The sequence below is a fragment of the Miniopterus schreibersii genome (genome assembly GCF_964146895.1).
Source record: "Miniopterus schreibersii genome assembly, chromosome: 1".
In the NCBI taxonomy this organism is placed as follows: Eukaryota; Metazoa; Chordata; class Mammalia; order Chiroptera; family Miniopteridae; genus Miniopterus; species Miniopterus schreibersii.
In genome coordinates this window covers 55,831,648-55,849,024 of record NC_138101.1, presented here as the reverse complement: position 1 = coordinate 55,849,024, position 17,377 = coordinate 55,831,648, and the positions used below count along the sequence as shown (strand labels likewise).

Genomic DNA, 17,377 nt, shown 5'->3' with positions numbered 1-17,377 from the left:
ATTAACACCTATTATGCTTTTAGGTGTCTGATTTTCAGAAATATTGAGCTTAACAAATTAGACTAGAGATTTACATATGACCAAAAATCTTGTTGTAAAACAGAGAAGATCTGTAAGGAAAATGTCAGAAAGGCTGAGAACATAAAGTAAGTTTAAGCTGATCAAACAAATATAAATGAACAAATTCAAAATGAACCTTCAAAATTTATGTTTTGAAAGCAATTTTAAAGGTTGAATTATAAAATCATATAAATATTTTACCTCTTTTTTAAATTGCAAGCTTCTTAAAGGCTAAGACTACATTCTGTAAAACTTTTTATCTCACATTTTGCATCACACCAAGCAAGTGAGCAATGAACATTTCCTGAATGACACATTTTTGAAAGCTCAACACTTTCTAAACTCTTTTCAAGCCCTTTAAAAAATGTTTTGAATCAATCCATTCAAATAAAGTTTCCACATTTCTTTTCCCTTTCATGCATTTACTTAGAATCAAAGACTAGAAAATTCTTTGTTAGGGAATTTAAAGCAGACTTTTATACTGTGCCCTTAATCATAATTAACTGTTTTTGAAAAAAAAGTGTTTCTCTAATTAACTGGATATAGAAGCTTAATCATTTTTAAAGTATATTTCTCTAAGCAAAATACATCTTCAATAATATTTGGCTCAGTCAGGCTGCCTGATTCCATCCATAGATGATGCTTAATCCATTCATTAATGAAAGCAACTCCTGATAACCAAGATAAAAGTCAAGTGTAAATTCAGTGTTTGAACTTAAAATAACGGCACCGATGAATGGATATGTAAATAAACATAACCCTCTTCAAGGTACAAGGTATTTGGATAGATTGATGTTTATTTTGGACTCTCGCCCAGTTCTTTACTAGCAAGATTTATTGTAAGTATCAAACAAAAATTTTCTTTCATTAAACAAGACTATTACTGGAAATAATTTTAATGACACAGTAAAGTAATTTTTAAATAAATTATTAAATTATGGGTCAGAAGCAAGTTTATCATCAGAGTAAAGAAAAATGCTTTTTTAAAAAATTAACTCCTAAAACAAACCCTGCTTCTATCAGAGGACCCAGCCATACACTGAGATTATAGCATCTAATTTGCTCAAAGGAAAACAGAGGAAAAGAGAATGGGGAATTTCAAATGAATGTAAATGATTCTATGTGACTACAGATTTAGTGTACATTTTCAAAAGTATTTGCCTCACCAATAATAAAAATGTATTCTCATAACAATTTCCTAATATAATCCATGTAGGACTTAGAAACAAGATAACAAAGAATTTCCTTTCCTCATGGACATTTCTATTAAAGAGTAAAATTCTCATTTTCATGTGAAAATGCCTTTATCCAAAATCACTTTTCTGTTCCTTATTTTACAGGACTATTTTGATAAGACTAACGAAAAAGTGTTTCTCACCATAAAGGAAGAGTTAGGGTTTAAAAATTCATTATTTCAAATTATGTTTCAGCAAAGGTCATAAGAATGCTACTTAATATAAAAATCATACATAATCTGAATGGAAGAAAATTGACAAATTCATACTCAGCATGTTGGTTCCACTGGCAGAATTTACTATGTTCACTAAATAATCCTCTCAGTGAATTCTGAATTTGTGTCCAATCCTTACTTTTACTGATGAGCCAATTATTTTTGATTTTCTTTTTGTTTATTTTATTCATTTCAGTCTCTTGGTCTTTGTTCAGTGACCCCTACATAACGTGAATTAAGCAACAAAAATAAGGATTTCCGTGCTGGAGACAAAGAAGTGTGCTTCCGGAGAGTGCCATGGACTTTTGGCTGAAACCTGCCCGTCAAGTTTAATGGGACTCTGGCTGCCAAAACCCCAGGCGACCTTTGACTATGTAGGGCTAAATGTAACTACCACTCTCTTTTCCTCGCTGGGAGCCAGCAGGAGCTCTTATTTGTTGCTTCCCAGATTTCTGCCAACCTTTTTGTGCTCAGTTCTCTTGATGCCTCTGTCTGGCCTACTCTTGTGTAACTGTTTTCCAATATTGTTCACAAGGCTGGGTAGGTTATAACAAGAAAACCATTATTTTAAAAAATGTTTGTTTATTTATTTGCTAAGAAAAATAAGTCGCACTACAGGGGATAAACTCTTCTTGATTTTTCTTTTCTTTCTTTTTTTTTTTTTTACAAAATTGTAAAAATCAGACCCATCCATACTGAATGGAAAAATTGTTCTGAGGTTCCCTTTTAAGGTAAATTTCTAAGGAAACATGTTTCAAAAGATATATTCCTTGCCAATCTCTGTTTATTTCTCTCATTTGGTTATATCCATCTTTATTCCCCCAATGACAAAAATAAGAGAGAAACTATATTTGAACATCTCCGGGATCAGTTAGAAAACAAGTAGATCAATTCAGGAAAGATATTAAACAAAAATAATAGCATTTTTGCTTACTTTTCTTAATTAAATACAAGTTAAAAATACCGAGACAAAGCATCTTCTCAAATTATGGTAAATTTAGGGAAAATGTTTTGTGTTATACCTTGGAAAGTTAAGTAAATTGTCTCATACTATTCAGTATTTTTGTGAGATTTCATATTGTAGACAATATGCCACACTAACTTACACTAATATGATCTCAGTGACCCCAAAAGAGTTAAGTACTAAGTAGTTATTAAAGTCTACACAAGGGTGTAAGCAGGATATGTCAGATTTTCTGGAACCAGTAAATAGAAATAAGTGATTTTACAGTGTTTCAGGACCTGTCCAAAATGGTCTTTTATTATTATATAAAGATATAAGTGTTTTTGAAAGGGAAAAAACAGTCTTGTCTTTATGACTTCCCATTATTTGAGAAATGAAGATCTATTGGAGTCAGATTCCCTTTAGGAATTTTTATAGGCTGAGCATTTGGTGCAGGCGTTTATATTAAAATTGGACTTCAAAGGCCTTTACTAGCCCGGCCGGGCGTGGCTCAGCGGTTGAGCGTCGACCTGGGATCCAGGCGATCAGGGTTCGATGCCCGGTCAGGGCACAGGCCCGGGCTGCGGGCTTAATCAATGACTCTCTCATCATTGATGTTTCTCTCCCTCTCCTTTCCTCTCTCTTAAGTCAATAAAGATATATTAAAAAAAGGGGGGGGTTTTAATAGAAAAGATTGAACTTTACCTTAAAATCTCTGTTGTTGCTGCTAGATTTATTAGGAAAATATGACGGGACAAGAACGCCTCAAATAACAGCGAGCAAGCTCCGTGAAGTTGTTTTCAAAAGTGAATGCAGGCGGCTGCCTCGCGCCCTTACCGTATTCGCTGTCGTAGAAGATGATGAACTTCTGCCAGGCGTACTCCGTCACCACCCTCAGGATGACGTCATTTAAGTAGACGGGCGGGCGGACGGACAGCGTGTAGTCGTCGCTCCTGGCGCCGCGGGCGAGCCGGCAGCCGCTCCTCGGGGTGCCCGCGGCCGAGCGCTGGATGAAGAGGTGCGGGATGTGCATGGCGTCTGCCAGGGCCTGCAGGGCGCCCGCCGACGGGCAGCCGATGGAGCTGACCAGGGCCAGGATGCCTTGGTTCATCAGCTCGCAGGCTGCGGGGAGCACAGGGAGACCCAGGTCAGCGGCTTCTCACAGAGTCTCCGTCTCAGGGGGCGGCGAATTAAGCTATGGAGTTATCACACGGCTATGGGAACACTTCTAAAGGCACGTCCTACCTGAGGAGATCCTCAGACAAACAGTTAAAACGGCAGTTAGAAAATCCGGCCCCTGAGCGATGTGACGCGTGCAAATTCCTACACGTGTCTTGGTCTCCTTTTCACCAGCGGCAAGGAGGGCAAAAGGGCCTAAACCTCGCAGGGCTACTGCCAGGGCTGCAGGCGGTTCAGTGCCTGTCATCTGCCTCTCAGATACAGGCACTCAGTCACTGACAGCTATGCTTTCACGATCATTAATGCATAATTCACCGAAAGGATAATTCCTTACTAAATATATAACAAAGTTTTAAAAAAGGTGATAATATGTAAACTGGTGAATGAATGAAAGGCAGTGGTGAAGGGTTTGAACAACGCATTTCTGGCCACAGAAAACAGCCATTTGATATTTAAAACTTTGACAGCACTTTGTCTCTCTTACTAAACAGGAGAATTGAAACGGTTTTTGTTCTTCCCCCTTAACAAGTCAGAAAACTTATGATCAAGTCAAATACTAAATTCCAGCAACTATCTCATTCTGGTTTCCAGCTGAAGAATTTCTTATTTCTACTCTGTGATTCATGATCTCTGTTTTAATTTAATTTTAACTATTCTGTGTATGAATATATGCTTACTTCCAAACATATTTAAACCTAGATCAAATATAAATTATAAGTAAAGACAGAGCATATATAGAAAAAAAGAGTTAAGAAGTGATATCTTAGAATGACAATCATTAAAGGCAAGACATTAAAAAAGAAAACCAAAAATAAATTCAGAAGGCATCAAGGCAAAATACATTCCATTTTAGAAGATTAGTTATTAGAATTGGCTCAGTCTTTATTCTAGACTTCAGGCGTTCTAGTTATTACATTCTCTGTATTCAGACTTTAAAATAGATTGTTTTACACAATTCTTGAAAATTCAAAGGAAGACTTAGATAAGTACCTACATGTAATTAATTGGTCAGTTAATGAAAGCTGATGAAGTGTAAGTTTAGAAGTACTATACTAATGGCATAATCAAATAAATTATTTATGATTAATGGTGGACAACTAATAAATGCAGAATAAATTAAAAATTATTAGGAATATAACTTTCAAGGATAAGAGAGGTATTATGATTTCAAATAAATGTAAAAGATAGTATCAGGGAGGAATGATTCTAGATCATAAAAGACTGAAGTTGAAGTTTCAGTAAAAATCATAGTACATACTGTTCACGAAATTAACACTTACAGAAAGCAATACGAATTTAGTGATACTTTAAATGAATTTATGCAAAAGCACTGGTCATTACATTGTTTTATTATTGTAGTAAATAATACCACTACTGATTATGTAAGTATCTAGAAATTCATTTAAAAAATATTTTGAATAAAAGACTCATTTAACATTTAAAATAAAAATAAGAGTGCATTAAGGTTTACATAGTTTTATACACAGTAGATAAAGTATAAAAATTCTATTTTTAGATTTAATTAAATATGAGTAAGCCCTGGTCGGTGAGGCTCAGTTTGTTAGAGTGTTGTCCTGTAGGGGGTTCCAAAAGGCCAGGGGTTCCATTCCCAGTCAGGGCACGTACCTAGGCTGTGGGTTAGGTCCCCGGCTGGGATTCTTACCAGAGGCAACTGATCTATATCTCTTTCTCTTTCTCCCTTCCTCTCTCTGAAAAAAATATCTGCTAAAAAATTAAAAAAATAAATAAGCAAGATCATGTGATGTTTGTCTTTCTCTGCCTGGCTTATTTCACTTAGCATAATTTTCTCCAGGTCCATCCATACAGAATAGATTCAATGACATGGAAGCCATAGATGAGACTGACAAATGTCAGAGGGATGGAGGAGGGCGGGTGGGTGGAGGGGGAGAGAGTAACCAAAGAATTTATATGCCTATATGCACAACCCAAGGACACGGACAATGGTGGGGAGAGGGACTGGGGAGGGGGAAGGGACGGGGTGGAACGGGTCATTGGGGAGAAAAAGGGGCACCTGTAATAGTTTAAACAAAAATAAAATTAAAAAAAAAATGAAACAGAACAAAAAGTAATGTAAATAAATAAATAAATTATTAAATAAATATAACTTTTTATATAAATCTACCACTTTTATACATATAAAAGTTTGAGATAAAAAATCGTTTTAATATTATATTGTCACATATAAAAATACATGAAAATTATCTATTTTAATCTTCAGATTTAGAAAGATAAACTCCAAGGAGTCATATATCAATCATTATTTAGCAGATAAATTTGCTGTAGTATATAATCTATAATTCCCTCCCATCAACTATGCTACTTCCTATTAACCTCTGTTAGTAAGAACACAAACAACACAAATACTAGAAAAAGTTATTACTATATAAGGAAATGTGTCATTTTTCAATTTACCTACTATTTGGTATTATTCATGCTGGTACATACATTAGCAAAAAATAACTAAAATTTTCCTATAAAGTCAAAATAAGATCCATCAATAATTGCAATCAGAGAACCATGTAATGTTAGATCTGAAAGGGAATTTAGACATTATGTAGTCTAGGGATGCAAAATCAATTTTAACTGCTATGCCAGCCATGACTGTTTGGTAAAATGGCATTCTGGAACACTGTTTTGAGAATGATTGTGAGACTCAATAAAAAACAGTTCCAAAATCATTGTTAGTTTTCTGAGGAAAAGATTGGGGGGGGGGAGGTTGGTCACAGACATGCATCCCTCTTATATCGCTCTACCTGCTAATGATTACAGTTGTCAAAAAGCACACCCTTCCCTTAAAAAAAAAAAAAATAAAAGACTCTGGTCTCTAATTCATTGTCCAATATCCAGTTTATCATAGCAAGGAAAGGGTATTAGTGGCCTTAACATTTTGCATGGCAAAGGAAAGATAGATGGATCTCTCCACAGGGAAAGCTCAATTGAAGACTGTCTCTTATCCGGTTTGGTAAAATAGGTAGTCCCATTAAAGAGAAAAGAAGAACTCACACACCTAAAATGGACTGGGGCTCGACCCAAAACACAACCCCAGTTGGACACATATAAGAATGGTTCTGCAAGTCAGCCTACCAAGTCTATATTTGATGCCCATTTTGCCTCATTTTACCAATATAAAATTTTGGTTGAGGCAGAGAAGGTACAAAATTGATTTGCTCTGGACATTGACCCTTCCTAGGGTCCTATATAAAGTTTAGTATAAAAAAGAGACTCTATCACTCATGACAGCAGAGAGAGATTTGAGAAAATAAAGAGCTACAGCAAGAACAGAAACAAAGCTTAGTGAAGCAGCCTACCCTTTGCTACAAAACTGTTAGAACACCACATTATTTAGTTTTAGTTCCATACAATGCATACTTCAGTTCATTAAATATCGTGTGAAACTGAATTTGGAAGATCACAGTGTTTTGTGGGTATCTCCCACACTTAAATTATAAGAATTCAAGCCAAGGACTTCTCAATGGCATATTTCTTTCACACTGTTATTCAAGCCCTGTGATTTGCTTATATTATGTATGCACGTACAGACACACCTCCAAATATATAGAGCATATTGAACAGCTGCAGGTTTTGTCGCTCCAGCTGTTTGAGATTTTAACACTAGCAAAGATGTTTGGAGTCTGCACTAATTGCTGAAAGCACACCCTTCTTTCCTTCCTTCCTTCCTTCCTTCCTTCCTTCCTTCCTTCCTTCCTTCCTTCCTTCCTTCCTTCCTTCCTTCCTTCCTTCCTTCCTTCCTTCCTTCCTTTCCTTCCTTCCTTCCTCCCTCCCTCCCTCCCTCCCTCCCTCCCTCCCTCCCTCCCTCCCTCCCTCCCTCCCTCCCTCCCTCCCTCCCTCCCTCCCTCCCTCCCTCCCTTCCTTCCTTCCTTCCTTCCTTCCTTCCTTCCTTCCTTCCTTCCATTGCAATTATCAAAACTTTCACCCTTTTTGGTCACCCAGCTGCTATGGAAATAAAGTTCTCCGTATAAATGTATGCATTTAATTTAAGAGATATTCATTACAGTATCTTTTTCACTTCTGAAACTAATTAGTTTGAGTCTTCTTTTTCTTAGATTGAGATTAAAAATAAAATTTATAAAGGGCCTTGAAGTTGATTGCCTGTTATGGACTACTCAATGAGAACTCAGTGAAATATTTTCAGATAGCACCATCCTTCTTGAATATACTTATTCCCTGTGATTATTTTTTTCTGAATTATTTATATTGACCACTTTTTCCTGATATAAATTCTTCCAAAGATTTTAAGTCACATCAAGACTTCAGCACATTCCATTCACACACTTATTCTTTAACACACAATTATCAATTTTCAACCATGTGCCAGGGCCATCTTTGGAGATAAGAGAACGTATGTGACAGGTTCTGTCCTCAGAGACCTCCCAATCTATTCAACATAGTGAATTTCCAACATCTCCCTGCATCAGAAGTCAAGGTGGAGATTTTTAAAAATACAGGTGACTAAGTCGACCTTAAAGGCTCTACTTTATTCATTCCAGCTAATAGTCACATATTTGCATTAGGATGTGTTATCTGAGTAGTTCTAATGTGTAATCCTTTCTGGGAAACATTAGTGTGGTGTAAGAGTGTAGCTGCAAGAGCTCTTTGGTGTGATTCTTGCAGAACATCTAATACCTGTGGATTTTTCTTTATTTCTTTTTTTCAATAATATTATTGACACTATGACCATGATTGGGCAGTAGAACCTCCCTATTTTCTAATTCTCTTAGTTTGCAAGTAAGGGTGAGGTCTAGGTAAAGAAGATACATAGAGTTAATACAAATCATTATACCCTTAAAGGTGATTGTCTTCTTCCCCCCCCAATAATAAACTAAGAAAACTTCATTCTTTCAAGTTTCTCAGAATCAGATGCAACATATCATATTTTGACAATTCTAAAACATATATGGTTTCTGTATTTTATCATATTAGGACATATTTTAAAATTGTTCAATGCGTTTAATGATGGATTATTTTTCTTAAAAAAATCATTAATCAATATTAATTTTACAATCAGTGAACTTTTATAAATGAGAACATAAGATAAGGTTCCATGGCAGATGGGGAAGATTTGTACTCTTACTAAACAGCTGAATTAAATTTAACTTCTTTTTTTTTCTATTTAATCCATTAATGAATCACAAGTATAGTATTTATAACTGTTTTTTTCCTTTTTCATCCACCAAAAAGCACCTAACATTTGCTTTTATACTTGTAAGAATATAGTAACACAAAAAATTTTCAGCCTATCACACATCTAGCATTGCAGATATGATTTTCAGCAACCAACTGAGAGGTAGGATATAAAAGGTAGGATTAATTTGACATATCATCAATGTAGTTTGCCAAAAATATAATCACTTGGAACAAATTCTTCTAAATAAAGATGGTCTCTCTACATAGATAGTGTCCAAGGTCCAATTTAATTGCAATTATCTACTTAGAAAGTGAGAATACTGAAAAATATTCACTTGATTATAATTTAAAAGCATTAAGACTTAATTTCTTCTTACAAAGATTATGAGTGGCTAAAATGGTTGATTACCAGCCATCAAATGAACTAACTAAATACTTTTCAGTCAACTATTTTTCAGTCATCTAAAAAAGCCAGCATGGACCTCTTGTTATAATTTATGATCTAAGCCTGAGGTGAACTAAACATTTAACCCAGCACCCATTATAAGTCACTTTATTTTCCCATTTACATTCCATAACAACTCCTGTGCAGAACAGCTATTATTATTCTCATTTTCAAATAAAGAAGCTGGCTCAGTGAAGTTAAATGTATTGCCCAAATTCATACCATTAGTACATGGCAGAGTTGGGATTCAAATCTGGCACAGATTTCAATGCCTGGGCCATAGAGAACTGAAAAATCATTGTTTTTCAACATAAGAGGCCCATATAAAACTGGAAGTCACTTACTCTCTCTTCCTACAACATTCAGTAAATTTCAGCTTCCTGGATGTAAAAGAAAAAAGAATAATAATGATTTTGATATCATTCTTTCTCTTTTCTTTTGGGCTTGTGTTTAAAGCTTTAATTTGGATAGTTTCAGCTCCAAATATAAAAAGTATGTACAGAAAATTTTAACACAGGTGAAAACAGCTACTGAGAAGAACTTGCAAAGTACTGAGAGTACTTTCAATCGAGCCCAAAAGTGGCTCTACCAACAATAATATGATAAAAATGATAAAATAATGACTTAATGTTAGTATGTTTTTATATGGTTGTTTATAATTTACAAAATGTTTTTTATGCATTTTATCAGCATGACTATGTTAGATAAATTCCTGTCCTCATTTACAGAACATTAAATTGAGGCTCTTTTTCACATTTCCAATAAGTAGTGAAGACAAGGCTAGAATACAGATTTTGTGATATTTACTTTCGAACCTTTAAATTATATATTATCATAACTTTTTATTTTTAAAAATTCAGATTAATCTCCTCCCCTTTTAATGTTAGCAACAATTCTACAATGAACACATTTATGTGCATATACATCTATATGTTACATATGCAAAATGTATATACTATATCAGACAAATGCCAGATACTCAAGGTGGTCAAAAACAGACAAGTGTTGCCCTGGCTGGGTGGCTCAGTTGGCTGGAGCATCGTCTCATACACCAAAAAAGTCATGGGTTGATTCCCGGTCAGGGCACATACCTAGGTTGTGGTTCAGTCCCTTCTCAGGGTGCTTACAGGAGGCCATGGATAGATTTTTTCTCTCACACCATTGTTTCTCTCTCTCTCTAAAAATCAATAAACATCCTCAGGTGAGGATTAAAAAAATATGCAGCCTGACCGGTGTGGCTCAGCGGTTGAGCGTTGTTGACCTATGATCCAGGAGATTGTGTTTCGATTCCTGGTCAGGGGACATACCTGGGTTTCGGGCTCAATGCCCAGTGGGGGGCGTGCAGGAGGCAGGGGATCAGTGACTCATCATTGATGTTTCTATCTCTCTCTTTCCCTCTCCCTTCCTCTCTCTGAAATCAATAAAGATATAGTTAAAGAAATAAAAATAATATGCAAGTGTATAATGGGAGAGCCAGAAGAGAGTCATGTGAATATATAATGAATGATATGCTGAGTAGGCCCTAGGCCAAAAAAAAAGCCATTATTATATGATAGCTCCAAAGTATATTTCCTAGACTGCGGCTTGGGGAAGGCTTTGATGCAGAAATGAATCTGGGGTTGCAATCTGAAAGATAAGAAGAACCTAATTAAGTGAAGAGATGTTATCTTGATGAAAAGGGTAAAGAAAATATTTCTATACAGAAGATACAGGATGAGCAAAGATCCTGTGGCAGAAAGATCATGGAACACCTGAGAGGAAGAAAGAAGAGCCAAGGAGATGAAGTGCAGGGACCATGCTGGAGGGTGGTGCAAGATGAAGATGGAGGAGTGTCAAGAAATATGATCTTTGAGTAGGTTTATCTTTTTGTTGTTAATTTGAAGGAGAGTTTCAATATCAACCTTTTATCTGCTATTTGTTTGTTAAATATCTGCCTTTATTCTTTTTGTATTTTAAATTTATGTATAATTTATGTAGTTATTTAGAAGTTTGAAAATTATTATACAATCAAATTTGTTAATCTTCTACTTTCAGAAATATTTTGCTTCATATCATGTTTAGAACGGCCTTTTCCCCACAGCTTACAGACATAAAATAATAATCTTACCTAAAACAATATTTTCCCCATCTTGTACCCCATATCTGATCATTAGCTGATAGGAGAAAAAGCAACAGGAATTTAAGAAACTAGATGAATTAATGATGTTATATTTGGTTGGTACAGGCAAATTTTGATCTTTATCTGCATAATCCTAGCCAGCAAAAAGTGAGGATTAAACACCCCTGTGACACGAATAGTAATCATATTGTATTGTCTATCTTTAAAACTTTTTCCATCATTTGATAAAAATTCCAGTTACTAAATTTATTATTCTTTTGTAATATGGCACATTCTGGATTTAGAACTGATTCTTTCAAGATGAGTGACAGCATACTTAATATACTCCACCAAATTATATCTTATAAAATAAAAAAAAATCTTGGTAAAAAGATATGAGAAACTGTGTGTTTATGCCTGTGTAACAGGAAGAGCGAGAATGACAAAAATAATATTTTACATTGCTCTCTCAGTTATTGTGATTTATCTGGAATATCAACAGTCATCTGGAAAACTCAACAGTCATCTTTAATTATTTCCCCTTATTCCTCATACTCCTTCAAGTGTACTTTGGTTAACTCATACTGTTAATTTTACCTCCTAAATATTTATCAAAATATTTTCTTCTTGAAACATTCACTCTCAGGCCTTAGTTCAACCAATATCACCACTCACCTAATTACTAAAGCTATCCCTAAACTGGTGTAATTCCACAGTCCCCAGATTAACCGATCTCCAATCATGTACATTGTAAGCAAAGATGTCTATTTTTTAAATCCCATTTTGTCATTTCTGTGTTTTAAAGCCATCAAGAAAATAGTGAGAAACTATTACACACTGGAGGAATGAAGGAGAAATTACAACTAAATGCAATATGGGATCTTGGATAAGATCTCAGAACAGAAAAAATTGTTATTAAAGAAACTGGTAAATTTTGAGTAAGTTCTGTAGTTTAATGATAATGTATCAGCTTTGTTGTTCTTGTTGTTGTTGTCAATCTTCACCTGAGGATATTTTTTCCACTGATTTTTAGAGACTGGGAGGGAGGGAGGGAGGGAGGGATAGAAAGAGAAAGAGAGAAAGAGACAGAGAGACAGAGACAGAGCAAGAGAGAGACAGAGAAAGACATCAATTGGTTGGCATATGCTGGGATCGAACCTGCAACCCACATAACTGCCCTTGACTGGATATCAAACCTGAGAGCCAATGCTCTAGCCACTGAAAAACACTAGACACGACTAATGTACCAATTTTAATTGATTGTTCTTGATAATTTTACTATGGTAATGTAAGATGTTAATATTAGAGGAAGTGGGGTGAGGAATATAAGGACAATCTACACTATTTTTGCAGTTGTTCAATAAATCTAAAACTACTTCAAAATAAAAAGTTAAAAGGAGATAAAACTGGGGATGACTTCCCACTTCTGAAAGAAAAAGCTCAAACTCTTAGCATGGCATACAAAGCCCTTCATGAGCTGGCCCCAATCTACATTTTCCTGTTCACCTCTATCTCCTATCCCTTGTCATCACTTCTTCTTGTCATTCCACAAGCCCTCCTAATACTATGATATTTTGTACTTTAATTACATTATTTTTTCAGCAGCCTAGGTGCTTATACAGTTTTGTTTTTGACATCTTAACAATACTGAGTCTTTGATTCATGAGCATATTATGCATCTTCATTTAATTCAGTCTTTTAAAAATTTTCTAAGCAACATTCTGTAGTAAATACGACTTGCTCTTCTTTTGTAATATTTATTACTAAGTATTTTTTACATTTATATTCTATTGTTAATAGTACATTTTATTTTAATTTCTAATTTTTATTGCTAGAATGCAAAAATACATTAGATTGCGACATACTGACTTTATGAATACATTGACTTTTTGACTATGAAATTTTATTAAACTCACTTAGGTGTAGTTTCCTTTTTTGATAGATTGTATTTTTTACGTAGACTCATATCTTCTTCAAATAAGACAGTTGTACTTTCCTTTCCAACTTGTATACCTTTTATTTTCATGCCTTATTGCACTGGCTAGTACCAGTCCAATGTTAAATACACATGCTATAATTCTCTTATTCCTGATCTGATCTTAGAGGGGAAACAGTCAGTCTTTGACAATTGATTTGACAATGTTTTAGGTTACAATGATGTAACCTATAAGATTTTTTTTTTGACCAGGTTGTCTATGAAATTGAGGATGCTCCCTTCTATCCCTAGTTTGCTGAGAGGTTTTTGTTTGTTAGCTTATTTTTAATTATCAGGAATGAATGTTGGATTTTTTTCAAAAGCTTTTTCTGCAACTATTGAGGTGAAAACATGGCTTTCTATTTTCTGCCTCCTAATATGGAATACATCGGTTGATGTCTGCATGTTAAGCCATCTTGCAAGGGTAAAGCTAGCCTCAGCAAATAAGCTGGAATACAGTCATATGTATTCTGTATCTGGAAGAGTTTGTGCATAATTAGTGTTTGTTATTTCTCCCTTAAATATTTGAGAGAACTCACCAGTAAAATTTTCTAGTAGGAGAATTTCATTTGTGAGAAACCTTCTAATTCTAAAATAAATTTTTAAAATAGACATGTGGAATCTAATGAACAAAATAAACAAAAAAAAGCAGAGACAGAATCATGGACACAGAGAATAGACCTGTCTCTCAGAGAGGAGGAGGTTTGAGGCTGGGTGAGAAGAGTGAAGGGATTAAGGAAAGAAAAAAAGAAAAAGAAAGAATCACGGGCTCAGACAACAGTGTGCTGACTGCCAGGTGATGGGGGCAGGTGAGGGGAGGCAGAAGGTAAAGGGAAGGTGAATGGTGATGGAAGCAGGCTTGGCTCAGGGTGGTGAACACGCAGTACAATATGCAGAGGGTGTATTGCAGAACTGTACACCTGAAACCTATATAATTTTATTCACCAGTGTCACCCCAATAAATTCAATAAAAAATAAGTTAAAAAATGTAAAACCACTGCAAAGGAAAAAATAAAAATAGACATAAAAATATGCAGCTTATTTATTTCTTATTGATTGAACTTTGGTAGTTTGTCTTTCCAGCAATTTTTCCTTTCATCTAAGTTGTCAAATTCATTGACGTAAAGGTGTTTATAATAATCCCTTGTAATCCTCTTAGTATCTGTAGAATTTGTAGTAGTGTTGCCTTCTCTCATTCCTAATACTGGTAAAGTGGATCGTCTCTCTTTTGTTCCTGATTAGTCTGGCTAGAGGCTTATCAATTTTATTAATTTTCTCCAAGAAACAGCTTTTGTTTTCATTGATTTTCTTAATTGCTTTTTTGTTTTCTATTTCATTGATGTCCACTCTGATCTTCAAATTTCCTTCTGCTTAATTTGAATTTAGTTTGCTCTTCTTTTTCTAGGGCAGAAGCTGCGATCATCAATTTTAGTCCTTTCTTTTTCTTTTCTAATGCAGGTATTTAGCCCTGTGACTTTCTCTTTATGACTGCTTTCGTTCACCCTCTTTCTGCTAAATTTCACCCGTTATTTATTTATGTGATCCACTTTCCTTGCTAACATATTTAACTATAATTACTTTTGTATTTTCTGATTGATAGTTCCGGCATCTGGGAATACGGCTCAGTCCTTTCCTGTTGCTCACTTTACTTTCTGAAAATGGATGTTTTTTTTCTTGTATTTTTTGTGCATGTCTCCTAATTTCAGATGGATTGCTGGATAGCAGATGTTGAGGTACACAGAATGGATCGGTACACTTCTCCTCCTGTCAGGCAGGCTGCTAGTTTGTGGATGAGCCGGTCTAGTCAGGAATTAATCAGGACGCCTGCGTGTGTTTTTGTTGATGATGATGTCATTGCTCTGTACAGTGCTCCACCAGCTTCCAAGTCCTCGAGGAGCAGGTTGCTGTTACCTTGTACTGAGAATGGGGCCTGGGTTGCCAGGAGGTTTCTTCAGTGTCCCTCCTCCTCCCTTAGCTGCACCGCAGCGGCGATGCCTCTGTGTCTTGTACCCACCCACGAGGGAGACTGCTGCGTGTCACCGGGCACTAGGCTCTTTGCTGTCCCGGTCCAGCCTCAGTCTCAGGCAGGCCCCGTGCATCTGGGCCTTGAAGGCGGCCCTTTCTCAATGCTGCCGCCCTCATCTCTGTGGTAGCCAAACTACATTTGATCTTTGGTGATGGATCAGGAGAGAGATTCCTATCTCCCAGAATTAGCAGGTCACTGCTCGATACTTGAGAAAAATCCTTGACCCAAGATGGTCTCCTGTTTGCCTTCCATTGGTAAAGGCTTTTGCTTTGCCCCTTTCACCGGCAGCAATGGATCTCAGCAAGGTCCGCAAGATTGAGGGGTTTTTGTCCCTCCCCCAGCATCTTAAGATTTTCACTTCGGCTCTTCCCAGAAGGGCCCTCGCCAAGGAGGTTATATTCAGTTCCAGCTCGAAGACTGTGACGCCCAATGAGGAAAAGCCAGATGAGTTTGAGTCCGGCATCTCCTAGGCTCTCCTTGAGCTGGAGATGAACTGGGACCTCAAGACCTAACTAACCATGGGAGCTGAATATAACAGAAGGCAAGCTCACCATAGGAACTGCAGCATATTTTTTGTTTCAAGAAAAATGTTCCCAACAGCAACAGACCACTGGGTGGAAGCGCCTCCACCCCAGAAGCGCAACTCTGCCTGGTCACCGGGGAGCAGTGGAACCACTTGAGAAAGACCTACATTCCACATTCTGGGCTGTTAAAGATCTTTGTGCAACAGGCTCCAATCCTCTTTGTCTGGAGAGGGGAAAGCCAAGCTATGCCTGAGAATCTTCCTGTGCCAACCTGGCCCAGGAGCCAACCAAGGATGATGTCAGGGAGCAGGCTGCACTGGAAGCAGGGCTGCGGGTGGCCAGAGGAGGGCAAGCTCAGCGTGGTGGGGATGGCTTGGTGAAGCTGGAGCACCAGTTCCCAGGATAGCCAGGCAACATGAGAGCCCTGGGCAGGGCCCTGTGATTCACTGTCAGCCTCAAAGTGGCTGGGGCCAGGGCCATAGGGGACCACCGTCCAGGAGAGCAGTGCCACTGAAGACCAAAGTGCCATCCAGGACCAGTGTGCCCATCAGGGGCCTGGCAGGTAGTGGGGTGCCGCTCATGGCTGCCCCAGTCAGGACCAGGATAAGCTGTGATCCCTGGGCGTGTGGATAGTGAGGACTCCTGCTGAGCCCAGAGCCCAGAAATCAGGAACACTTGCCTCAAGGGGCCACCCCCTGTGCATGGGACAGGCCATTGACACACCTCTTTGTCATTGGTCACTCTCAGTGACCTGTGGGACAAAGGCCTGGACTCCGGAAGCAAGTTTGCTGGTTTGCTGAAGGCTCTAGTATTTCCCCTACATCATACCTTTCTTTTAGGAGCCAGAGAAGCCAACAAAGGCAGCAATGGGGCCTATAGAAAGGAGCGTGGCAGTGATGACGCAAATGAAAAACAACAATCCAGCTGAAATGGTAATGGAGGAAAGCAGGCTGCTCCTCGGTGAAAAGTTACCTGCAGGCTAACCCTAAATTCGTGCTGGAAAGCCTGAGCAACAGATCTAAGGAGCACACAAGGGAAAATGAAAATCAGGGGAACAGCTCTGCACAAGAACGTGGTGAGATCCTCCGAACTAGACAAGAATTAGCTTTCCAATATGGGAGACAAACTTCAGAGCTTAAAACACAGCTCTCGGAGGAGGAAAAGATGGACTCTGATTGGAAGCAGCAGTTGCAGGCAGCGAGGGACATTTCACTAGGAAAGGAGAAACAGTACAGAGAAATGCAGACTTTAAGGGAGGAGCTAAAGAAAGCCCAAGCTCGGACAGCTTCTAAGGCCACACCTGGTCCCTCCAGGAAAAAGCGGTCCCTCCAGGGAAAATCATTCCTGGAGAAGGGACTGAGTGAGCCAGCCTGAGCCGAAAAGGAAGGCCCAGGCCTTGGAGGTGGCAGCAGAGGCATGCTTCTAAGTTGTGTGGAGACCTCTGCACAGGGAGCCAGAGATCACACCACAGGTTGCTGTAGCAGTTCCAGCAGTGCCTGGAGGTGCAGGCC

The 17,377-nt window shown here is 37.5% G+C and overlaps 1 protein-coding gene across 2 annotated transcripts in view; it reads right to left on the bottom strand.

Moving 5' to 3' along the window:
- GRID2 (glutamate ionotropic receptor delta type subunit 2) overlaps nt 1-17,377 on the bottom strand; it is a gene marked incomplete at its 3' end in the record, with an annotated part of 1,219,813 nt that overhangs the window by 594,588 nt on the left and 607,848 nt on the right. For both annotated transcript variants that reach the window (XM_081131278.1, XM_081131277.1), the window contains exon 3: nt 3,291-3,575. In XM_081131278.1, the coding sequence (XP_080987404.1) occupies nt 3,291-3,575 (285 nt within the window). The remainder of the gene's footprint in view (nt 1-3,290; nt 3,576-17,377) is intronic.